The sequence below is a fragment of the Rhinatrema bivittatum genome, chromosome 7, assembly GCF_901001135.1.
Source record: "Rhinatrema bivittatum chromosome 7, aRhiBiv1.1, whole genome shotgun sequence".
In the NCBI taxonomy this organism is placed as follows: Eukaryota; Metazoa; Chordata; class Amphibia; order Gymnophiona; family Rhinatrematidae; genus Rhinatrema; species Rhinatrema bivittatum.
The window spans coordinates 125,265,044-125,291,200 of record NC_042621.1 but is presented as its reverse complement, the minus strand read 5'-3'; the positions used below and the strand labels follow the sequence as shown (position 1 = coordinate 125,291,200).

At 44.1% G+C, this 26,157-nt stretch overlaps 1 protein-coding gene across 1 annotated transcript in view; it reads right to left on the bottom strand.

Annotated features, from left to right (window-relative positions):
* LOC115095435 (cGMP-dependent protein kinase 2-like) overlaps positions 1 to 26,157 on the bottom strand; it is a 169,411-nt gene that overhangs the window by 10,906 nt on the left and 132,348 nt on the right. The window contains 2 exon segments of the mRNA XM_029609064.1: positions 3,997 to 4,160; positions 8,497 to 8,638. Coding sequence (XP_029464924.1) covers positions 3,997 to 4,160; positions 8,497 to 8,638 — 306 coding nt within the window.

Sequence of the window (26,157 nt, the reverse complement as noted above, 5' to 3'; positions counted from 1 at the left end):
ACTTAATGTTGCTAATTATCAATCGAGTACGTCAACATACGGAAGAAGTACAAACACAAATACAAGATATATTGGAGACAGTGAGCAAATTATCAGATTTTGAAAATAAATTGGAAGAACATAGTTTAGCATTGGATCAATTTAGAGCGGACATAAAAGAGACGAAAATAACAAAATTTAAACGGGACCAAGCAGATTATTCAAATAATAGAGTTTATAATTGGAAGACTCGACAAGGAGAGATACAAAAGAAAAAAGTGAAATTTAATTTTTCGTCTGGAGAAAGTTCGGGGAGTTCAGAAGAAGGAGAAATAGAAGAGGACAAACAAGAACCGGTTAAGTCATCCAACAAATCTAAGAAATCACTGGAAAATAAAGGGGGACGTTCAAAAGATTTTTTAGGACTACAATCCAACAATCAAAGAAAAAAATCTTTAAGAACGGAGATTGTCGACAAACCGGGAATAACAACGAGACAACAATATCACAAAAATCAGAAATCCAGCAACGATCCTCCGCGGTGATAAATTTGTCAAAAATTCCTCTGACTGACTATCAGACACAAGTACTGGAAAATGGACTTTCATTTGTTCCAACCCAATTTCATAAGCCTTTTGACACGCGCATTTGGATACACAGATTTATAAGGAAACTACAAGTTAAACTGTTTTTCAGTCTGCAAGAAGCGGCTTCGAGCTCCGTTGACTATTCTATTGTTCGCCCTAAATCACGTTGGGTGCCCCAGGGTCCGATAGACCCACACATTATCACGTTATCATGTTTAAACACATGATTTTAAGGGATCTTGAAATCATGGAAACGAAAGAAACCCCTAGATATCACAATCTTACTAAAGAATTGAGGACAGCCCTCCATACATTATCCAATGAAAGTCAACTAGTTATCAAACTGGCTGACAAGGGAGGCGCCATCGTTGTACAAGACATTACCACTTACAGAACCACAATGTTACAACATTTAGAAGATCAGAAATATTATCATATACTGGACAGGGACCCCACTCAAACGTTAGTTGAGTCCATTCAGGACCTTACAGAAGAAGTGCCGTTTTTGACACTTAAAGAGAAACGTTTTTTACAAAATAAACAACCTAAAATTCCATTGATATATTCAGTTCCAAAGGTACATAAAGAAATTATACCGCCACCGATAAGACCAATCGTCTCACTTAGAAATACAGTGTTGGAGCCCCCGGCGATTCTACTTGACAAGATTTTACAACCTATAGTGATTAGAGCAAAATCTTATCTGAAAGATACGATACAGTTTTTGAAGGAAATTTCAGAAATTCAAATCACACAAGGAGAATGTTGGTTGACAACAATGGATATCCAATCCTTATATATGCAGATCCCGCAACAACAGGCTATACAAGCAGTGATGTCTCAGTTGGTCAAAGAAAGGAAGCAGCGTATACCCCTACAGTTTTTGCAACAACTTCTGGAATTGGTATTGACTAACAATTATTTCAGATTTGGTGACAAGTTTTATCACCAATCCCACGGAATTGCTATGGGGTCATCGTTAGCACCTTCAGTTGCTAACATTTATGTGACACAATTCGAGGAATTGCAGGTATACAAATCTCAATGGTGGTCGAAGATTACATATTGGCGTCGCTACATCGACGACGTCTTCTTGATTTGGATGTCATCTAAAGAAGAATTGGATAAATTTGTACTGTGGATTAATACAGTGGATGAGAATTTAAAGTTCACAGCAGAAAGTAGCCAACAAAAAATATCCTATTTGGATGTATTAATAGAAAGAAAAGAACAAATATTAGAAACAACCGTACATCATAAAAAAACGGAGAGGAATACATTACTTAAATATCACAGTCATCATGCTGTATCCTTGAAGCAAGGATTACCAGCAAGCCAATTCTTTAGATATAAAAGAATCTGCTCCACCAAAGAAGAATTTGAAAGACAAGCGGAATATTTAAAGAATAAATTCAAGGATAGAGGATATCCTAATAAAATCATAAATAGAGCATATAAAAGAGCAAAATATGCTGATCGCAACCAATTGCTCCAATATCGAAGCAAGAAGGAGCAAGGTAGACTCACCTGTATTATTCCACAAAGTACAGCAACGGCATCCATTACAGCTTCCATAAGAAGACATTGGCCCATTTTATCTGTGCATGAAGCGTTTGGAGAACTCCCATTAATAGCAACAACGAGAGGTTGTAATATAAAAGATATGGTGGTTCATGCGGATATCATTAGAGAAACGGAAGAGAAAATTCGAGGTGGCAATCATAAGGCATGTCAACGCTGTGACATGTGTCAAACCACCATCGAGGGCAATGAATGGAAGGATTCCGTTACAGGGTACTGTATAAAGAGGAGTAGAGACACGGATTGTACATCGAAAAATGTGATCTATCTGATTCAGTGTCCTTGTCCTAAGAATTATGTGGGCAGGACATCAAGAGTCATAAGAATTCGGTTGATCGAGCATAGATCGAAATTAAACACAAAAACCGTGGAAGCACCTATGGTGCAACATTGCATGGAACACGATCACGTTTTTGATCAACTCAGGTGGACGGTTATAGACAAGGTTGAAAGTAATAACATCGGTGGAGATGAAAAGAAGAAATTGAATTACATTGAACAGCAATGGATTTTTAGGTTGAATACTGTTGTTCCACATGGACTTAACGAAGAGATAGAGTGGGCGAGTCTAATTTGAAATAGAATGGTAATTTACGTATGTTTACGTGGGATAAGCGGCCCTTTAATTTTGAGACCACCAATCAGCATTTGCTGGTGAATATGATGTAACACGTAACACGTATCCAACGCCATTGGTTGAGCAGTGATCTGCTGACTAGCTTTTAAAGCAAAAAGAAAGCGCTCAGAATAACGCCGCCACTCGGAGCTTGTAAGCCGGAGAGAGAGAGAACGGATAGCCTGAAAAAACGCCATGAACTTTGGATCAACTATGAACTAAGGATAACAGGAATGGACATTCTCCCCTGAGGAAGAAAGACCGAAACGCAGCTGTGTCGGGAGATAAGTCTCTAACAGTTCCATTTGGATAGTGGTAGTTTAACATATAGGAACTCGGCGTTCACAAAACCCTTTTAGGGATATTTAAGATAGATGGCGTACAAATTGAAAGGAGATTGAAATTTAATTGTTCATGAGCATAAGGGATATATGAATTTTAGTCATTCAATGAAAGTTGATAAGATATTGAAAGCAATAGAAGAAAAATATAAGTTGCTTTATCCCGATTATGCAAAGTGGAGATTACAATTAATTTAAAAATCTTGTTTGATTTAAAAAAAAATTTTTGACATAAATATTATATTAAAATTATTTATAAAACACACAAAAATTACAAAAGGAGGAAGGAGGCAAGTTAATGATTATACTACGAGAAGGGCGCAAGGCCGTGGAGGCATGCACCAGTAATATGAAACTTACCTCTTTCTCCAATATATTTTATTAAAATTGATTGGCAATACAAATAAAAATAAGATAGTTTATCGAACACATTTTTAGTAGGTGAGAGCACAGAATTTTGGGACCACATATGACTATGACATGCCATGCCATGACTAGAAATTGTCATGCTGGGTCAGACCAAGGGTCCATCAAGCCCAGCATCCTGTTTCCAACAGTGGCCAATCCAGGTCTCAAGTACCTGGCAAGTACCCAAACACTAAGTAGATCCCATGCTACGGATGCCAGTAGTAGCAGTGGCTATTCGCTAAGTCAACTTGATTAATAGCAGGTAATGGACTTCTCCTCCAAGAACTTATCCAATCCTTTTTTAAACCCAGCTACACTAACTGCACTAACCACATCCCATGGCAACAAATTCCAGAGCTTAACTGTGCATTTTCTCTTACGTTTCAAACTCATTTCAGGTGAATTATACAACCGAGGCAGAAATGTATTTCAGATCCAGCTGTTTGGAACACTCATATCTGAAGCAACCCTTGGACCATCTTACCTTCCTATTAAGAGTTCATAGATCAGGATCCCCAAAGACCAGTAATCTGCCCCAAAATCATGACCCTTGTTCATGATAATTTCTGGAGCCACGTACTCCGGGGTGCCACAAAATGTCCAGGTCTTCTTACCTGGCCCAATTTTTTTGGCAAAACCAAAGTCCACCTAAAGGAATGTAATAGAAACAACAAATAAAATTATCTCAAGTGAAGTCCTTGTTTTCTAGAGAAATGGTAATCTCTTATCAATCTGCTCATTATGTTCTCTGTATTTAGAATTGCTGTTTTATCTCTATTACCGATGTATAGTATTTTGTACACTGTGAGGCGGGATCGTGGGCCGGCTGTCGGCCGGCACGCGCAACCTACACCTGTCCAGAGGCAGACGCAACTTATAAGTTCAAAGTAAGAAGGGGGTTTAGGTAGGGCTGGGGGGTGGATTAGGTAGGGGAAGGGAGGGGAATGTGGGGGAGGGCAGAAAGAAAGTTCCCTCCGAGGCCGTTCAGATTTCAGAGCGGCCTCGGAGGGAACAGAGGAAGGCTGCGCGCAAGTTGCACAATTGTGCATCCCCTTGCACGCGCCAACCCTGGATTTTATTACATGCGTGCGGCTGTGCGCATGTTATAAAATCGGGTGTAGATTTGTGCGTGCCGGGTTGCGCTCACAAATCTACGCCTAAGCATAATTCTTAAAATCCAGCCATGTGAGTTCAAAATTCAAATGTTTTCCTTATATTACAACAGGAATTGATTCCATAGAGAAGACTACACTGAGACTACACTGAGCTGCCCAGTCACTATTTTGTTTTCTAATTTATCCAACTAACTTTAGGATAGCACTGTTTCCAACCAGAAGTAGCTGGATAACTTTATCTGGTTATATGCTAGCTGGATATATTCTAGCCAGGTCTTTAGAACCCCCACCACCACCACCACCACCACTACCACCACCATCTCTTTTCATCTAGCTAAAATTTAAAATTTTCCCTCATTCATTGACTACATTTTAGTCAGGAGTGTCATTACCTTGCTAAAGTTTAGCCAATGAGGGCAAGGTGTGTTTCTGTGTGTATGTGTAAATATTTAAATGCGGAGTTTTGTCTGGCTAACAGCAAAAAAGATAGCGGGAAAAATGCTTAGAATATCAACCTCTGACCATGGTATTTTATTTAAGGTTATATTGTTGACCGAGCCCTTCTTTATTATCCTCATAACGTATCAGGAAATAGCACACAGTTGTTTCTGTGGATGGTTTCCCTTCCTGAAACCACAGGAAATGAAATCCATGGATAGAGGATGTGCTGTTTCACATATGTGCAAGCAAACTGTCTTGCAGGCTATTTTGCTCGTTTTCTCCCTCCTCCTGCTTTCCCCTGATGCTTTTGCCTGTACATAAAGGGTAACTCATCAAGGTTTTGAAAATCAGTTGCCTGGTCCGAGCCTTTGAACCCTGAGTGGCACAATGTGATGAAGGGAGATCTCTGAGGAAATCTGTAGGGTAGGAGAGCGGTGATGAAGTCTAAAAGGAGCTTCTTGAGCTCCTTAAATACCAACTCACCTCTTTCTTGCCCTGTTGCTTTCTCTTTTAGTCATATCCCCAGGAGCCTCTTCCTTTTATCTTAATACATTTTATTACATGTATATAGATGTGTATGTGTATATATATATATATATATGATTAGTATAATTCATGTGTTTAATAACAATGATCCTACTTATATCCTACTTATATGTTATGGGATTGTAGTGGTCATTGGGAGTATTGCTTGAACCTAACCACTCCAAGCAATACTCCCAATGACCACTACAATCCCATAACACCCATACATACCTCAAACACCACCCTCTCAAATTTCAAAAACACATCTACACTAGAAACTGAAAATATTATCAAAAAACTCAAACCCGCCTATCATCCCTCAGACAACCTGCCCACCATAACACTAATCTCAAACCCTACATCAATTGCCAAACACATCGCAAACATCCTTAATAAATTCATCTCACTGGGCCAGGTCCCAACACAACTGAAGCAAGCCATTATAAAACCCATCCTCAAAAAACCGGACTTAGACACCACTGATCCAGCCAACTATCGCCCAGTGTCAAACCTCCCGTTTCTCTCCAAAATACTAGAAAAAATAATTAATAAACAAATTACAGAACACATAGAAGACCACAACATTCTCTCATCTTCACAGTTTGGTTTCCGTAAACACCATAGCACAGAAACCCTACTTATCTCCCTCTCCGAAACCATACTCAAAGCCCTGGACAAAGGTCAGCCCCACATACTCGCACTCCTAGACATATCAGCGGCATTCGACACAGTTAATCACAACATACTCATTAAACGTCTCGAAGAAATTGGCATCACAGACAACGCCCTTCTCTGGTTGCAGTCCTACCTACAGGACAGGAGCTATACAGTAAAAATCGGCCGCAATGAATCCAAACTGGTCAAGCTAACACAAGGAGTTCCACAAGGCTCATCCCTATCATCAACCCTTTTTAATATATACCTCATACCCCTCTGCATACTGCTCTCCAAAATGGGCATCCAGCACTTCATATATGCAGACGACGTACAGATACTCATACCTATAACAGACTCTATCACTAACGCGATGAAGACTTGGAAATCTACTTTGTCTGACATAAACCAATTACTCACTGACAACTTTCTAGCACTCAACACAAACAAAACCGAACTACTCATCCTTTCTTCCCCCAGCATTCCCACCCTCAGCCTTTCACCCCCCTCGCCACCAGACTGCCCCCCCCACCCAATTCGTCCGCAGCTTAGGCATATGGATAGACAACCACTTTAACCTCAAAAAATTCAAACTCCACACCTTGAAGAGAATCAAACTCCACACCTTGAAGATTCTTCAAACTCCACACCTTGAAGAGAATCAAACCTCTCTTACACACTTCTGACTTCCGAACAGTACTGCAGGCCATGATCCTTTCCAAATTGGACTACTGCAACGCAATCCTACTAGGCCTCCCAAAAAATACCCTTCAACCGTTACAGCTCCTACAGAATGCTGCCGCCCGCATTCTCACAAATACTCACCGTCACGAACACATCACCCCAGTTCTTCAATCCCTACACTGGCTCCCAGTAAACTCCAGGATAATCTACAAATCTCTCACCCTCATACACAAAGCCATTCACAACCAAAACATGCACTGGTTCCCTGAACATCTCCACATCCACAACACAACCAGACCAACCAGAAAACAACACCAAGCCAAACTACTTACACCCTCCCCCAAAGTCATCAAACATGCCACGATCAGAGAAAGATCATTCATTATAGCAGGCACATCCCACTGGAACAAAATGCCACCCCATCTACGCCAGGAACCCTGCCATAGAAAATTCAAACAGAACCTGAAAACCTGGCTCTTCAAACTAGCATACCCCGAATAACCAACCCCGCCCAACCCTACACACCCGACCCTCACGCCCCTCCCGACTGACACCCCCTATTGAATTTGACAACAGACTGACACTTCCCTCTGAACCTAGCAACCATGCCCCCCTCCTCCTACTCCCACCTCATCAGCCCCCCCTCCTCCTACCCCTCCATATCACCCTCTTACCCATCACCTTGTGAATAGTTAAAGAACATATTGTGAATAGTTAAAGAACCTACTTTCCTTCTACCTGCACAAGAATTACCTCCTCTTACCCCCCCTTTCCCCTTTTACCTTTTCCCCTCTACTCTCCTTAAGAGTTTATCAAGTAATCACCTGATAAACCACCTATCCCAAGTTGAACAGCTGTCATATTGTTTATCTATTCTAATTTATAGTAAAGCTAAATACAGTTTATCTATGCTTATCTACTCTAAATTATTGTAAAGCCTGTTGCTACGTTACGTTACATTGTGAACCGGGGTGATGTTTTTAACGTGCCCCGGTATATAAAAACCTCTTAAATAAAAATAAATAAATAATATTATGGCCAACCTGCCATGTTCTAAAAAATCTTTTGCATTCACTTTTTAGTTGTTTGTGTTGTATTTGGCTTCACATATAGTACAGTGCTCCCTGCATAGGGTCTTGAGTTTTACTGAGGTTCAACAACCCCTAAAACTTATAATTTCTTATAATGGAAGCAACTAAGTAGGAGTAGCTTTTCCACACATTAAAATACAATTAACAGTACAAAGAGGGAACCCATTGGTTTGGTTTAACTCACTGCTGAATTATCTAGACTTGCTGTTGTAAGAGCTGTATTATACTAGAATAACAAATAATATGCACAGACTATCTTAGCAGTATCCAAACTATATTCATGAAGTTAGTGACAAATGTGACAGTCTGGGAGTTTTCTTCAAATGACATGACTCCCTATTAAAGACACTTATAAAAAAAGAATAAAACATCTGGAGCTGTTACTGCCCTAAGTCCACCGACTGCACTATATGCAGCTTAAATCTTTTCTCAGGCGATATCGCCAGCACTTCAAAGGCGTTTCAGCAGACCAACCATCTTTATGTAGCCTTCGCTGTCGAGCAGTAGGTTTTCTGGTTTCAGGTCACGGTACACAATCCCCCGCTGGTGCAGATAGTCAAAAGCTTCCAGTACACAGCCAATGCAGAAGCGTGCTGTCCCCTCTTCAAAGAAGCACCTGCAGATTTGAAGAAGGCACAAAAAAAAAAAAAAAGGCAAGCAGCATTCAAAAGCATAGCCATCACTAACAAGAGGCCAGGGAAGTGTCTTCCCCATCACAAGGCCTGGCCTCCAAGCAATCTTAAGCCACCAATGAAATGAGCTTTGTGGCTCTAAACTAATCCTTGGTGACAATTTGTTCACATCACACACTCAACAATATTGGTCAAGATCAAATATAGTTGAAGTGTTGCAGTAGTGTTCTGTTGGGGCACAAAGGCCAGGGGCCTAGGAATATAACTGTAACCCCATCCTGGGAGGCAGGCTGCACTCCGATGTGGCCATAAACTTATTTGTTGTCTCTTTGGGGCTGGAACCCTAGCTAGCTGTTCCTTCAGTCTCCTTCCCAAGGGTATGGATTCTTTTTCTATTGGGGGAAAGAGTTCTTTCAGGGCCACGAGAGCTCGGGGTGACTGGCAAGGCCAGAGAGATGATTAGGCAGACTAGGCGGCCACCTAGGGTACCAGAAGTGGGCAGGACGCCGTAATCCGATGCAAGGGCAGCATTTTTGAAAACAGAAGGAGGCTGGAGAGGTGGGTGCAGGAACGCAGCTAGAAATTGCGTATGTGAAGGTGCGCTCTGCATGGGTCGGGTCAGAGAGAGGTCATGTTACGCGGCGATGATGTCACCGCCTAGGGCAGCTGCACACTTTTCCACTGGCACTGGTGACTGCAATACACTTCTCACGCGTTGCCCCTGGGGAGTGTTGTCCCTGATACATGTCTGTGTGTGCAGATTAAGGCCAATAAACACGCTGGAGTCATTGTGATAATGTCCAAATAAAAAGTCTTTACTGATGGACAACAAATGTGTAGCATGGCATCAATAACAAAATCCTCTGCACCCCAAGGTTTTCTCTTTTTCCTTAGAGTCTATCCCCTCTCTGTGCAGGAATCTCTGAATCGGGAACAGGGAAACTTCCACCCTCCAGGGCTTGGATAAATGGAGCTCCCAGGTGATCAGGGCCTCCTTTAGCTGGGCAGGAAACTCCTTCCAACTCTGGTAAAATGTTAATACTATCCTTAGCACAGAGAGTCAAATCCTCTCTCTCCCCAGGGGGTGAGGTCATGGGATGGGTGTCCTCGGAGATCTGTACTCTGTTCTCACTAAAGATTAGTTGTCCCTTTGATATTTCTCTAGTTTCTCAAACTCTTGCTGGATGCCTGATGGAAGAGATCCTCTGGGAGCAGGCAGTATGCCCTGCTCCAAATGCAGGAAGGAAGCGGCAGCCAAAGCTTCCTCTTGGATCTTGAACTCAAGTCCCTTAACCTTTCAAAAAAAGGGTTAACACCAGAGTTCCTCCTTGCAGCAGGTCACTTCCACCTCTGTTCTCGTTGAGGGTATGGAAGGGCAGATCTTCCCTAACCTGAGAAGCCCAGGTGGTGCACAGTCTCTCACCAGGCTCCTACCAATTAAATTGTAAAAATGCGCCAACACAACCCAGAGGGGAAATCCCAACCAGCCAGTGAGTGGACTGGAAAGGGAACACCCTCCCAACCATGGTCAGGATCCCCAGGCAGGGTTTCCCTGGCTCCTCTGACTGGGCCTGAAAAATCAACACATGAAACTCCTCACTAGCTCCTAACTTAGCAAACCATAAGGGACTGCCTCCAGACTCCCTGAAGAGGGCTGCCTAAAAAAACATCTCAAGAGGGACAGCCATTCCAGAGCCCTCAAAAGGAGGGGCTGCCTTTGAATGGTAACCTCCCCCGTTCACTAACCTGCTGTTCTTACTAAGGGTTCACCTAGGCCTTAAAAGTAACAGAACGAGGTGTCTGTTACATTACAGGGTGGCTAGAGAATGTGCAGCCTGGCCACTGCAGTGACGTCCCTTAATCAGAGGCCTCCTTCCGCACCTCAGTACATGCACACTCTGAGCCTAGTCTCTAGGTATTATCATTGTGTAAGGGCTGAAATTCCTTCCTTCCTTCCTTTCTTCCTCTAGGCTGGGACTGTGACCACTGCTTCCACAGCATGCCCAAGTCGGCCAGAGGAGCAGAAGCTTGGCCTGGTAATTTAATTTATGTCTGTGATGTGGAATATAATGTTCAGTTAAATGCTGTGTTAATAAAATTGTTAGCAAAGGTCATGAGGCACAAAAAGGCACACTAGGAAATCATAAAGGAATTTGCTGTTTCTGTTAAGACTGTGGTTGAGTATGTGTGGGGTGGAACCTAGTTAGTAGTTATACCTAAATAGTCTGTAACATGTCATAGTATTAGAAGTTTGAAACTCAGACAAATCTGACATCCTCAGAGCCAGTTTCCAGCCCACAATGGCCCCTCAGTGCATCAAGACAGTGAGCTTGACCCTCCTGCAGGCTTCAACTCTGCTGATCTGGCAAACCACTGGAGCCAGTGGTTTGCCAGGTACAGGATGGCAACCAAGATGCACATAAAGGACGTGGTGATGCACACTCATTTACATTATGGAGCTCAAAGCTAAGCATATCCTCATGTCATTTGTCTTCCAATCTGAGTAAGACAGGAACAGGCCTAAGAAGGTCCTGGAAAAGCACAACTTATGGGAGGGCAAGGATCTCAGCTCGAGGAGGGAGGTGGAAGGTTTCATTAGGCAACTATATGAGCTGTAACTTTGGAACCACTAAAGAGGACCTGATCCAAGACAGGCTGGTGATTGGAATTCAGGACAAAAGCATTTCACTGAAGCTGCAAACACAGAAAGACAAGACGTTGTCCACAGCAGGTATAGAAGGTGTTTCATGGCAAAAAATAAGCCCCAGAGCAGGAAGCAAAGCCAGAGGAAATTTTGATGACAGGCAGACACCCAGAGAAATTCTATCCAGAGCAAAAGAAGAACACGTGGAAATGTTAGAGATCCTTCCATCAAAACATGCCCAGCCTTAGGCAACAAATGCAATAAGTGCCAGAAAGTTGGCCACTTTGCAGCAGTGTATTGCAGTAAGCAGGTGCAAGTAGTAGTCACACATGAAAATGAGAAACCCTAGGGGTAATTTTCTGAAGGATTGAAATGCTTTAAAGTGAATGTAAAAAGCCCAGCACATGCCTAATCGGGAAATATGCGCACAAGTCAGGCTCATGTGTGACCACCGAATTTTAAAAGCCGCACAGATGTGCGCATATCACCTGCTGCGTGAGCATCTCAAAGGTTTTCAAAAAGGGCAATGGCACGGCCGTGGTCTGGGTGGGGCTTAGGTGTTTTGGGTCATGGCCAAGATATGTGCACATAAATACTTACGCAGCTGGGCATGCGAGCAGATCCCTTGCCACATAAGTTTGCTTTTGTTATGGAGGAGGTGTAAGTTAGAAAAGAAAAAGAAAGAGACATTTCTGACAGGTTTAAAGAGTCTGAGGTAACTGGAGGGTGTGCAGTCTATCAACCCAGGGGGGTTTGGGGAACCTAGCTGTTAACTGGGTGAACTGGTGGATGAACTGGTGAAACTGGCAATGGGGTGGGTGCGCACTCCTTTTAAAATTCCCCAACATACGGTAGAATCGGGATTGATACGGCTAGGCGCTGTGGCCAAAGTGGACCTTTGGACGAAGGTGGAGTTGGCACAACCCACAGGGAGGAGCCCTGTAGGTCCCCACTGTTGGCAGAATCCCAACAGGAGCTTCACCATACCAGCCCTCTTTCCCCTTAGGTTGAGTCTTGGGTGCCAGGGCCGGCTGGACTTAGGCGTGGGCCGATGTGGAGATGTAGAGCCATCGAGTAGGGTGTTACAGGCCAGCAGGAGAGAAGCAAAGTCAGTACAGGCAGTGGTCGGGCAGGCGGCAGGCAGTAGGCAGCAGGCAGCAGAGAATGGCACAGGCTGTGGTCAGAGGCAGGCGGAGTTCATGCAATGTCGTGGTCTGGAAAGAGTTCTGGGTAGGCAGTCGAAGAGCGGGCAGTGGTCGAAGGGCAGGCAGAGGTCAAGCAACATCAAACCAAAGTCAAAGCCAACAGTCCAATCTGAAGGGTGAGGAGAACAGGAACAACAGCACAGGCAAGACACTGAAGACAGATGAGACGAGACAGACCACGAAGACAAGAACTCACAAGAAGATCAGACTTATGGAGGGACCAGGAACAGGACACAGGAACTCAGAAGACACACAGCAGAATTAGGAACAAGGAGGCAAGGATCAGGATCAGGAAGCTGGATTGCAGAGGCAATCCACTACTCCAATGGAGACGACCTATTGCCGAGGCATCTGTGCGGAGCTGGATAAATCCCTTTATAGGGGAAAGTTCCGACATCATCAGAGGACACCACAGGGGAATTTCCCACTGCGGGCCCTTTAAATGGCAGCAAGTTTGGCGCATGTGCACCTAGAGATGCCCGGGGCAGCTGGCGGCAGCGTTCCTCTGGTCGGCGCATCGGGCCTATTCTGACGCGGTGGCCTGCTGCACTTGCATTCGGAGGTTTACCCCAACATCTAAGGATCCTGCCCACAGCTTGGGGCTGGAGATAAGAGCGGCTGGTCGCAGGTCTGTCCTGCAACCAGTCAAACGCAACATGCACGTGCCTACTTAAAATTAGGCACACATGTGCATGTGCCCAGTGTATTTTATAACATGCACACATATGTGCGTGCAAGTTATAAAATCACCTCGTTTTTGGATGCATGCCAATGCATATGCGCCAAAGTGCACCTGCACGCCGGTTTGAAAGTTACCATCTAAAAATGGGTTTTACACATGTAAATATCTGAAACGTTAGTAAATAGAATTAACTATTATCGATAAGGCGGTTGCTTCATGGTAAGAATTATTACAGGCTCTTGCCAATAAACTCAGTCCAGTTATTATAAAACAAATTAATACAATAGGGAGATAAATGCATCTTGGTATTCCAAGGACTTAAAAAATTTAAAAAGAGTACAAGAGAAAAGGTATGCGCATGGCGTAAAAATCCCTCTATCCAATCTCTCTCGGAGTATCGTGCGCTACTCATGAGATATAGAGTTCAAATAACCAAAGCAAATTGAGATTTTTATGCAAGGAAAATACATGACTTCAATTTTAATCCTAAGGTCCTTTTCTCTTTTATTCAAGATCTCATTAAAGCTGGAAATCTGAATTATTTTTCTGAGATTACAATGCAATGAATGCAATGAATTTGCCTCGTTTTTTAATGATAAGGTGCACAGTCTAACTAATAATATCCCCGAAGTTTCAGGTCAGAAGGTCACATTACATAAAACATCTGATAGAACATGGTCTGCCTTTGACTTAGTCACCTCAACTGAAATTGAGAGTATCATTAAAAAGATGAACCCAGCTTGTAATCCCCATCAATCAATTTAAAACCATATCTAATATTATCGCTGAGTAGCGAAAAAACAAAAAAGATTGGTGTAATAAGGGACTTTTTATTAGAACTTGCCCGACTCTGTCAGTGCAGTCAATGCCGCGGATATGGCATTCAAAATCGTATCAGGTATGATTGACAAAGTATCAAAATTGTGTAGTGCCGTGTGTCATAAAGAATAGCAAAGGGCAACTTTCCCGTATTCAGCGCTGCAGTTCCCTGCCAATGTTTACAATGAATGTTTGAATACGGGAGAGTTTCCCTTTGCTATTCGTTATGACACGGCACTACACAATTTTGATACTTTGTTAATTATACCTGATACTATTTTGAATGCCATATCCACGGCATTGACTGCACCGACAGCTGCAAGAATCCTTTCAGGCACAAAAAAATATGACCACATCACCCCAACCCTAATATCTCTTCATTGGCTACCAATAAAATACAGGATTGAATACAAAGTCCTTTCCATCCTACATAAAATTATTTATGAAGAACAAAAAAGTTGGCTAAGCCCTTACATTAAACTTCATACCCCAAGCAGAAACCTGAGATCAGCGAATAAAGGACTCCTAAAGACTCCACCAACGCACTCAAATCAACTCACCTCTACTCAAAATAGAGCGATATCCCTTGGAAGCCAAAAACTTTGGAACTCCCTCCCAACAAAATTCAGGATTCAAGAAAACTTAAAAACATTCAAAAAAGAGTTAAAAACCTGGTTCTTCCAAAAAGCTTACCAAACCACCCAAAGAATCAACTAATCATCACCACCTTCCTTCACAACCTCATGATTAAATGAACTGCAAAACAAACAACTATACACCTTTAAATCAAGAATGAACTCTCTATATTCTTAACTATGTATTTGTGTACCCTTAACCTTTATAACATTTTTGTCTTCCCCTTATCTACCCCCTATCCCTTATAACCTCATTTTTGTAAACCATTATGATGGCGTTTAATTCTGACGTTTTCCGAATGACAGTATATAAAACTCTTTAAATAATTAAATAAATAAATGCCACTGAATTGTCAATAGATTTTATCCGCATTAAGTGTACTTTAAGCACATAAGTGGGTTTTTGAAAATTGCTACAATAGTCTGTTACATTTACACTGTTGCGCTTCCCAGCCGAGTACGCTCTGCGGCTGGGCCTGCTCACCTCGCTACGCCTTCTACCAGCTCTGAGCACGTCCCCTCCATGGCTGCTTCAAGCTCGTGGCGTCTTCGGTCCCCCTGCGCTCCTGCTCCGGACCAGGCCTCACGGCGAGGCTTGATGTCCTCCGTGGCATCAGCCCGCCCCTATGCGTGCGCGCGTGGACCACCCGGCCTCTTAAAGGGCCAGGGGTGGAACCCAGCTCTGCGGCGTGCCCTGATTGATCATTGCTTAAAGGAAGTGGTCTGACCCCACTTCCTTGCCTTGGCTATTGGGTCAATCACGTTGTGATAGCTAGTTTGCCTTCCTGTTCCAGTGTCTTGTTCCAGTGTCCTGTTCCAGCATCCTTCTGTTCCAGCATCCTCCTGGTGGCAGGAACCCCCAGGTAGTACCATTCGGACTATCTTCTTGGTACTGACCTCTGCCTGTTACTTCGACTACGTTTGATCGCCGCCTGGATTTGACCTTTGCCTGTTTCCTCGACCACGTCTGCATGCTGCCTGGAACTGACCTCTGCCTGTCCACTGACCACGTCTGATTGCCTTCTGAAACCTGACCTTTGCCTGACTGACCATCCTCGGACTAACCACTGGTATTAACCCCTGCTCTGGCTGACCATGCTATCCTTGTCTCTGGCCTTGATCCTCACTCTTCATTCAGAGACTCTGTTCTGGCCTTCTCTGGCTCCTGGACTTCCTGACCTAAACATCGACCGTGCACCCTTGTTCGTGGTGGGCACACCCCTGAACTTTATCTCTCGAAGATCCTGTGAGGCCCACCTAAGACCAGGTGGCCCGGGTAACCAAGGGCCCAACCTGCGGGAACCCCGGGTTGCTATCAGTGAAGCTCCAGCTAGCCTCTGTCTCCTCCTGTGCTCCGCTTCCTGGTGGCAGGTGCTCTCTGGGTGCAACCAGGGAGCCTACCAATCCTGCACCAGGCCAAGTGTCCACCTCCCGGTGCAACATACACATTTTCTTTGAAAATTACCTCCTTAGTTTCTAGGCTCTGTAACATGAGAAATAGTCAATGACAAGCTGACTGTGAGGATATTAGGGGCAGACCAGGAGCCATCATGGTAGAAGACTGCAAATTTTCAGGGACTCAAGCGAAATTAAAATTGGACTCTGAAGCACGCACCTCTATCATAACTGCAACTGCTTATGAATGGCAATGTAAAAAAATGCCCTTGAAGCCAGTTAACTTGACTCTGATCAGCCCCAGTGGGTGTAGTACCCACAAGAGATCAGTTCATAGCAAGCATGTTCTAACTACAATACCCTTGATGGATCCAGGGAATATTCCTTCTAATTGGTGGTGGTGGATTCCAAAGGTGAAAATCTACTGTGTAGAGGAATAGCAGTAGCAATGGGCCTTTTTCAGTGATTTGAAGTTATAAGTGCTTTTGGTGAGATGTGATTCTTAAAGGGAGAGCCAGTCATAATTCACTTAAAACAAAGAGCAGAATGTTACAATAAAACAACCCCTTGTCTTATTGCAATACCACTATTACCAAAGGTCAAGATGGAGATGAAATGCATGGAATGGCTGATGTGATTGAAAAAGTAGCTGAGTGGCTTGCACCTATGGAGAAATTAATGCTTTTCACACCAGAAGAGATAACACCCAGGCTGGCCCAGTGGATTTTGGCAGATTCCATTAGATAGGAAAAGTGCCAAGTTGACTATATTCATAACACTATGGAGACATTACTTTTTCTGAAGAAGCTTATTTGACATGACTTCATCTCCTCTAATATTCCAGCACAAGATGGCCAAGCATCTTGAAGGCCATAATGGCATAGTGACTTATATGGATGACACATTAGTCTATAGAAGCACATCCAAGGACCATGGGTACCAACTGGAAATATATCTGAGACAATAGTGGCCTGAGGATTGAAATTAATCAAAGAAAAATGCCAGTTCAGGCAGTCTCAACTAGAATTCCTAGGACAACACATTGGAAAGGAGGGAATGACCTAAACTCCAAAAAGGGTGGAAGCAATTACAAACATAGAAACTCTTCAAAATTCTACGAAGCTCAGAAGTTTCCTTGGGAGGATGAACTACTTGGAGATGATATCTACTGTGCGGCTCTTCAACTGCTCAACCCTTAAAAGCATTCCTGAAACATGGGAATGGATGGATATAGGACCAACCTCAACAGCAGCTTTTGAAACTCTGAATCAGATGGTATCTGAAACTCCCATATTATCATTGTCAACCCTAACCTGCCAATGGTAGTGAGTACTGGTGCAAGCAGCTATGGCATAGAAGCAGTCTTCCTGCAAGAACACAACATATTTTTCAGACAAATAGCAGCACTCTATTCTTGCACTCTTACAGATGCAGACAGGCAATACACCTAAACAGAAAAAGAATATTTGGCAAGTGTTTGAGCTTATGAAAGATTCTATCTGTATATTTGTGGTTTGGAATCCTACAGACTTGTGATCAACCAGAAACTTCTAGTTAACCTCATCAACAGCAACATCCTAGACAAAACATCCTTACAAAGTCAAAGATTATTCAACTGACAGATGAAGTTCAATCCAGTGGCAGAGTTCATGCTTAGGAAGGATTTGCTAGTAGTATAAAGGCCCCTCAAAAACAGATGGTGAGAAGCTTTGGGACAGGACAGCCATGGTTACTAAGTGATATGACATACCACGCTCTTGCTTGCTCTAATACCCAGAGAGTGCATTTTAATCATGCATACTCGACAGCATATTCAGCCCATCACTAAGTAGATTCTGGTCCAAGTGACTATACTAGACTGTATTAAACTCACCAAGCTGCCTACAGCCTGCTCAAAGCAGTATTTTGCAGAAAGTCATGACTACAAAATAAGACTGAATAATAAGCCTATTATTAGACTGGATTTATAGTGTAGAGACAGACAGCTGGGGCAGAATAATCCCTATCCGCTTTGGGAATATGACAGTCTACTCATTGCCCTAGGGTTATTCAGAAATGCTGATTTGTTTTCTAGCATGCGAACATGTTCACAATCAAAAAGGGAGAGGATGTCATGTGAAGTATAATGTTCATGTAAAAGCTATGTCAATAAAATTGTTAGCAAAAGTCATAGGGCAGCAGAGGAAAATAATAAAGAAGTTCACTGTTCCTGTTAAGACTGTGTAGTTGAGTCTCTCTAGAATGGGGACAAGTTATACCCACTGTAAATAACCAAAACATAATCATCTATAATATGACACGGTCTTCCACAGAATAACACACAGCACTTTAGTGAGCCACTGGGCCAACTCAGAGTACCACATTTAAACAATCAACCTTGATGAGGGGATCCAAGATGGCATTGTAACACTTTAGCATGTGGAACTCTTCTGTTTTCCTTGGCTTTATTCTGCTGGTAGATGCCTCATACTGGTCGTAAGAGAAGGGCTAAAGAGAGGGTTTTCTCTGCAGCTCCTCCTGATCCCCCTCTGTATGGCCCGATGGATGCATTACCGGAGGATGAATTGCTGGGAAACGGGCGAGAAAAGGAGGTACATGCTCTTTCCCTGATTCACTCACCACTCTCTCTCCAGTTGATTGGACTGCGCTATTGAACCCAGCTACAGCAAGAGCGTCGACCCCCAGAAGTGGAGGGTCGCAGGCTGATGATGCCGGTGCGACGCCTTCTCTTGCAGAAATTGGAGATCTGATTATGGCTACAGCGGCTCCCGGTTTGGTAATCTCTGGAGGTGAAGGGGGTAGTCCTGCCACTAGCAGTTTCAGGTCGAACAAGGAAGATGGAGATTTCACTCCTCAACCTGCTATGGACGCTCCAACATCTTTGATGAGATTTTCCCTGGTAAGACTTACCCGGTTTATGGGAGGCTATATGGGAGTCCATTGAAGGTTAGGATTATTAATTATGGCTCAGCTTAATCCTTTAGTGACTAAATATGCAGCTATGGAGGCTCGGGTCTGTGTTGGAATCCTTTAAATCTAGTTCTAATACTTGTTTTGAATCTACTAAACGGAAGTTGAGTCAACAAAAACTTTGCAACAGACCACTATTAAGGACAATCAGTTGTTATTATACAAGATAGATAATCTGGAAAACACATAAGAGGAACAAATTGAGATTTATTAACTTTCCTAAAACTCCTGTGATAACACCAAAGGACATGGTGAGAAAAATACTTTTTGGAGATATTAAAGATTCTGGAACAAGCTCTTCCTTCTATTTCTAAGGTGTATTATGTACCTCCATTTAAAAGGGAAACTGGTAACACGATTCAACAGCCCGTTACGTCATCAGTGGATTTGGACAATTTGTCTGCTCTGTTAGAAATGTCTGATAGTGAGGGGTGCGTCTTCCTGAAAATCTGATTGTTTCCTTTCTTTTAGAACCTGACAGAGATTGGGTCATCAATTCTTTAGACATTGTTCTGAGATTTCCCTAAATTGCAAGGTTAGAATGTTCATACTGAAGTGGTGGAGTAAACAACACACACCCATCTAGAACAATTGAATGTGAGTAATGTGTGGCTAAACATAAACGACTGGTCAATACATCTCAAAAGTGGTTTACTGTTGTTATTTACAGGAACAAATAAATATAAATTTGTATGAAACACCACAGGTATTCCTGTAAATAACAATAATAAATCACTTTTGAGATGTATTGACCAGTCGTTTATGTTTAGCCGCACATTACTCACATTGCAAAGATTAGAATCTTCCTAGACATGGCTAAACAGACACAGAAAAGAGGCAATGATTTCTAATTATGAGACCCAGAGTCTTGCAATTGGGAGCACTTTTCTTTTTGAAATTTCCCTGTAAATGTTGTTTCAAATATAAGGGTGCCTCCTATGTGTTTTTTCAGCCTGCACAGTTATCTCTTTTCTTATCTGATAAGATACTGTTAGAACCTCTCTCCGCTTTGTAAATGCTGTTAGATTGGCAGGATTGAGCATATTATTTTTATTATATTTGCCCTGTAGGTGATACGTATTCTTGCTTATATTTTCCTGGAATTGTGCCTAGATCCCTGTATTGTGGACTTGGATTGAATTTGACAATATTTTATTTACTTTGCCGTAAATGTTTTTTCTTGTAGTTTTCCTCTCTGCTTATTGTCAAATTTGCTTTCTTAACAAGAGAATTCTTGGTTTATGTACATGTAAAATAGCATAAATAAAAATAAAAAACAATCAACCTTCCTCTATCTCCTTGGTCCCCAGTAGTCAGATCAGTGACATTGACAACAGGATGGTAGTAAGGGGATATAGTAAACACACACTCCAAATCTAGGTGGCTGGTTCCCCTCCTTCATCTATGCTTCTTGATTACATGGGAAGTGCACAGAATAGCAGAAGAGCAGCTAAGGCAGGGGCAGGAAACACCAGTCCTGGTGTGCCACAAGCATATCTGGTTTTCTGGATATCCACAATGAATATGCATGAGATATGGCAGGGCATGCAAATATACCTCATGCATATTCATTGTGAATATCCTCAAAGCCAAATCTGTTTGTGGCACTGAATTGCCTATCCTTGAGCTAAGGAGACCACAATCACAAGTTTCTGCTCTGCTGGCCTACCACTACTCTGCCTATAGGAACTAAGAGGAACCTGAAGGAGATGGGAGTGGGAGGAGAAAGGAAAGTGATCTGAGGAAGAAGGTGGAGAGAGAGACCCAGGGAAATGGAGAAGACCTAAGAGAAAAATAGAGAAGAATCCAAGAGCAGGGGGTAGATGGTGGGGGAGCAGGAGTTGGAGAGAAACTTGGGTAGATGGAGATGAATTTAAGATTAGTGTCAGATCAAGAGGTACCTGAGGGGGAAAAGAACCTCGGGGGGGGGGGGGGTTAGGAAATAGAATGAAATGGTAGGGGATATGTCTGGGAAAAACCTGTGAAGGGAGATGGAGAGGAACCTGAAAGGAATAGAAAGGAGGGGAAGAAAGAAGGGAAGAAAGATCAGAAGGAAAGCTGAGAGGGAGGAAGGTGTAAGGGGATGATGATGATGATGATGATGATGATGATGCAACACACCATCTGCAACCCCCTTTGTAATATTCTGGATTTGATCATGTGTCAGGCATTAAATTTGGTCAAATTTCTTTTTCTGTATCGCCAGACTAAAAAACAAGAGGAACATTTCTTTAAAAAATGTGCCCTTTTCTTATATGAAAAAGGGCACTTAGCCACCCTAAGAGAGCAACAGGGACCCGAGAAATAAGACAGAGAAGCAATGGGAAGTCCTGGTACATGCTACATTCTCTCTGAGATTCCCTGTGGGCTGCTTGTGAAGTGAGTACAGTCCGAGTCTTTCAGTCACCTCATCTGCCTTCTCTCTCTCTCTTGCTTTCTGTTCAGTAACTACACACTACATTGTCCTTGCTACTTTTTACATGTGGGGAGTCCCCTAAATTTGATATCTTTTTTTGATTTCTAGTTGCACAAGATATTCTGGGTGAGGAGACCCAGGATTTATCATGGTTGACTTGTTGGGAAATACTTGTGCTTGTAGTAATAGCAATGAGCACTGGAAGGCATTTTTAGAGGGTCGAGCATTGTAACATGATGTGTTACTGTGGTTTGTCTTAAGGAGTGGTGAGTGTCCCCTTAAGAAACAAGGGTGTGTGATTGGTGGAAAATGGTTAAGCAGGAGGTAGAAAAGTGGGGTTTTTTGGCAGGAGCTTGCCTTTATTCCCGTCTGTTCTAGATGGAGCTGGCAGAGGAAGGTAGCTCCAGGATGTAGTGGCCTGGACTGGCCAGCCTGCGGAATGGTGAGCCTGGAGACCATCCCAGGAGGGAGTGGGGCCCCAGAGGGGCTTTTCACCTCAAGGGAAAAGGCCTGAAACTGAGGAGTAGAAGAAAGGTTTTCTCCTTCCTGAAGAAAGGTCCAGGACACCAGCGTGGAAAGGTGGCGATTCCTCCCCATGAAGAAAACACCCAGAAGGAAGGAGTGGGAATGGTCTGAACTGAGGAGCACCTCAAGAAGGAACCAGGGCATGCGGGATCCTGGGGATACCTGCAAGTGCCTAGAGTGGAGGAAAGGAGAAATACGCGGTGAACTGAAGACGTATTGTGAGTAAGCTTTAAAGGGGTGCACATCATTCCCTGTAAGAGTTGGAGACAGGTGTTTAAAATGAAGATGAATCTGAGAGTTGTTGTGGGTCCCAGGTGTGGGGCTTTTGGTTGAGGTATGGGAAGAACATTGCCTACAGGAGTAAAGAGCGAAGACCTGTACGGTAGGTGAAGGCACTCGTTTTTATTCCTGGAAAGTGCCAGGAGTGTGGGGTTGTGAAATGCGTGTGAAGACTGAGAGTCTGTATGTTTAACACCGTTTGGGGTACTTGTATATTTTGTAGGGAATTACTCTGACTGTATGTATATGCAGCATCTGTATGCTCTACCTCAATCTATTCCTGTATATAGTGGCTGGAATTTTACCAGAAATAAATTGAGAGTTTGGCGCTTTGGAAATTGTGTGACTCTACTTAATGCTTTAAAGCTAGGAGAATGGTCTGGGATCCAGGGTTCATGGAGGGGAGGATTATAAGGATTCTTCCTGACCAGTCCAGAGAATGGTCAACTACGTCACCATCTGCATGACCCATCAATTAGAGCCCACTAAATACATCTGGGAGATGGAGCCCTCTTGCACGAGGAAAAACCCTCCCATCATTTTATGTACCCCGGTTTGGGATACAAACATTTTAGATTCATTTCTTCTTGCCCCTCTGCTGGCACCCCTATACCATGATAATAATCTGACAATCAATATTTTTGTAATCATAGGTCATGACTGAGACAGGAAGTGGCACGTAAGTCCTGGTTTTCTCTTTGGGGAAATCGGAACAAACTGAGAAGTATTTCGATGCCCCCTTCCCCCTAATGTTGGATCAGCTGGGGGCCTTTACACAGAGCATTGGTACACTGGAGAACTGCAATGTAACCGTAAATGATTGGTCCACAGTGTCTCTGCTCTCGCTCTGCTACGTCTTCCTAGTATTCTCTGCTTTTGACCATGTTCAAAATAATTGTTGCCATCATTAATCAAATTAAATCAAATCCATAATATATCGGGCTTGGTAGTGTGTCCGTCAGTGCTCGCGCATGTTCCCCAGCCCGCCGATAGATGATGCTATAATATATTGGGCTTGGTAGTGTGTCCGTCAGTGCTCGCGCATGTTCCCCGGCCTGCCGATAGATGATGCTATAATATATCGGGCTTGGTAGTGTGTCCGTCAGTGCTCGCGCATGTTCCCCAGCCCGCCGATAGATGATGCTATAATATATCGGGCTTGGTAGTGTGTCCGTCAGTGCTCGTGCATGTTCCTCAGCCCGCCGATAGATGATGCTATAATATATCGGGCTTGGTAGTGTGTCCGTCAGTGCTCGCGCATGTTCCCCAGCCCGCCGATAGATGGCGCAGGCAGCTCCCTGGCCACCTTGGAGGCTCAAACACACCGTACAGCGGCCATGTCACAACACCAGCTACAAGAGGTACTCCTGGGGGAATTCTGCGCTACTGCGGAATGCAGATTTGGTGCAGAATTTCTCCTTCCCGCAGATTTCCTCCCTCACCTCGCTGATTTCCTCCCTCGTCAGAAGACTATTCAAACCCGGAAGGACAGCAGCCATCGCGGGACAGGCAGAAAATAGCAGAGGAGACCCTGGCATGCTTCGCTGCGAACGGAGCATCCCTCGGCACACGCTCCGTTCGCAGCGAAGATGAAGGCCTGGTGTGCCTTTCGCGGAGAAAAGGGAAGGCCCCCGTGTGCCGTGATCGGCGCGCCTGGGCCTTCATCTTCGCTGTTCGCGGCATGACGGGGTCTCCGCTGCTACTTTCTGCTCAAGACGAAAATGGAAGGCCCCCGTGTGCTGCGAACGGCATGCCGGGTCTTCATCTTCACTGCGAACAGGTGGGTCCTGTGGCATGCCGGTGAGAGACAATGTGTGTCGGGGAGGGGAGGGTGGGAGAGAGCAGGAGGGTGTGAGAGAGAGCATGGGGGGGGGGGGATGCCGGTGAGAGAGAATGTGTGTGTGAGAGAGGGGGTGGGGAGGGTGTGAGAGAGAGCATGGGAGGTAAGAGAGGGTGGGTGGGGGGATGCTTGAGTGTGGGTTTCAGAGAGAGGGAGCCTATATGAGGGGAGATGGATGCCGGTGAGAGAGAATGTGTGTGTGAGAGAGGGGAGGGTGACAGAGAGCATGGCTGGTAAGAGAGGGGGTGGGGAGGGTGAGAGAGAGCAGGAGGGTGTGAGAGAGAGCATGGGTGGTAAGAGAGGGAGGGTGAGGGGGATGCTTGAGTGTGGGTTTCAGAGAAGAGGGAGCCTATATGAGGGGAGGGGGATGCCGGTGAGAGAGAATGTGTGTGTGAGAGAGGAGAGGAGGTGTGAGAGACAGCTTGGTTGGTAAGAGGGGGAGTGCGGGGGATGCTTGAGTGTGGGTTTCAGAGAGGGAGCCTATATGAGGGGATGTGTGTGTGTGCCAGAGAGTGAGGGAGCCTGTATGAGGGTGTGTGTATGTAGAAGGGACACTTAACGGTGAATTTCTAGGGAAATTCTGCTCAAAATATTTAAAATTCTGCAACTTTCAGTAATAACTTTTTTCTTTAATAATTTAAAATGTAATTACTTAAGAGCATATGTGCCAATAAAAAGGCTTGCCGCCCGGGCGTAGAACAGGTACAGTTGCTAGTACCCAATAACTGCATAACGCTATGCTACTTGGTGTAATGAGAACCAGTCTTACGGTAAATGACTAATTAAAGTGGTGGTCTTAGTGCAACTCCTTTCCACTGTGATGTAAACCTGGGAACACTCCATGTGCAACTTGAACTCTAGGTTTCTGGGAGTTTCCAGGGTCCAGAGACTTAAAAAAAATAAGCTATGGCAGTGCAGCGGTGCCTCCGCGAGAGGACGTGGCTTGTTTGCTATGCTAACACTCATTCCTCTCCCTTCCTCCCAGAGAGACACTGTGACAGGGCATAAGCTTTCTTTGCCTTGCAGCTATACAAACCTTGCTGCTACAGCACTGTGGCAGCTTTTTCTATGCTGGGTGGAGGACAGGGGCATGGGGAGGCAAGAGGTGGGACAGGAGCATAGGCTAGGGTGGGAGGAAAGAACCAACAGACATGGGCAATAGGGAGGAGCACAAGGAGAGAGAGACAGGAGGAAAAGAGGGTCACAAGGAAGAAGGGGATAGAGGTTAGAAGGACAGAAAGGCAGAAAAGGAATGACAGAAAGGAGAGTACAGTGACGGGAAAGGCGAGGGAAGGACATAGGGCACAAGGGAGAAATGGGAGAAAGGCAGAGGCCCAAGGGAGAGATGAAAGGCAGAGAGGGGCATGGGAGGGAAAGGGAAAGCTAGAAGGACAGAAGGGAAGGAGGATGCACAAGGGGCCTTAGTATAGAGGGACAGGAGGAAAGGAGACGCACAAAGGGGTGGGAGAGAGATGTACAGGAATAGGGGGTGAGAAGAGAAGTTCAGAAGGGCACAAAAGGAGAGAGAGAGAGAGAGAATAGGACAGAGGGAGGGAGGTGAATGGGTAGCATAGAGGGCGCAGAGGTTAGAAGGAAGAAAGACAAGGGTGCAAGGAAGGGATGATACAAAGAGGGGCAAAGATGACTGAATGCAGAGAGAAGCAAAGTGGGGGGGGGAGGACAGAGCAGACAAAAAGGGAAGGAGGAATTTAATGAGGAAGGGGAGACAAGCACACAGAACAAGGAGAGAAGGACAAAAGGGCACAGGGAAGAAAAGTTGGTGCTTTGTGAATTGAAGTAAGAACAAGCAGGCCTGAAGGAGGTACAGGAAACGGCAGAGAAGGGAAGGAAGGAAAGTGATATGGTACTGGGGAAGGAACGTAAGGAAGAGAGGCATTAGTAGTGCCACACATCGCCAGGTACATACATTTGTGCTTACGTGGGGATTTCTGGCACAGACATGCTGAGCGAGATCTCTCGGTCCCTCCTGATCCTCAGCTCTTTCTTTCCCCATATGTCAGGGTGAGCAAAGCACAAATGTTCTCAGGAATGGCATTATCACTGCAGAGTACTCTCCTTTGGTAAATCAGCAC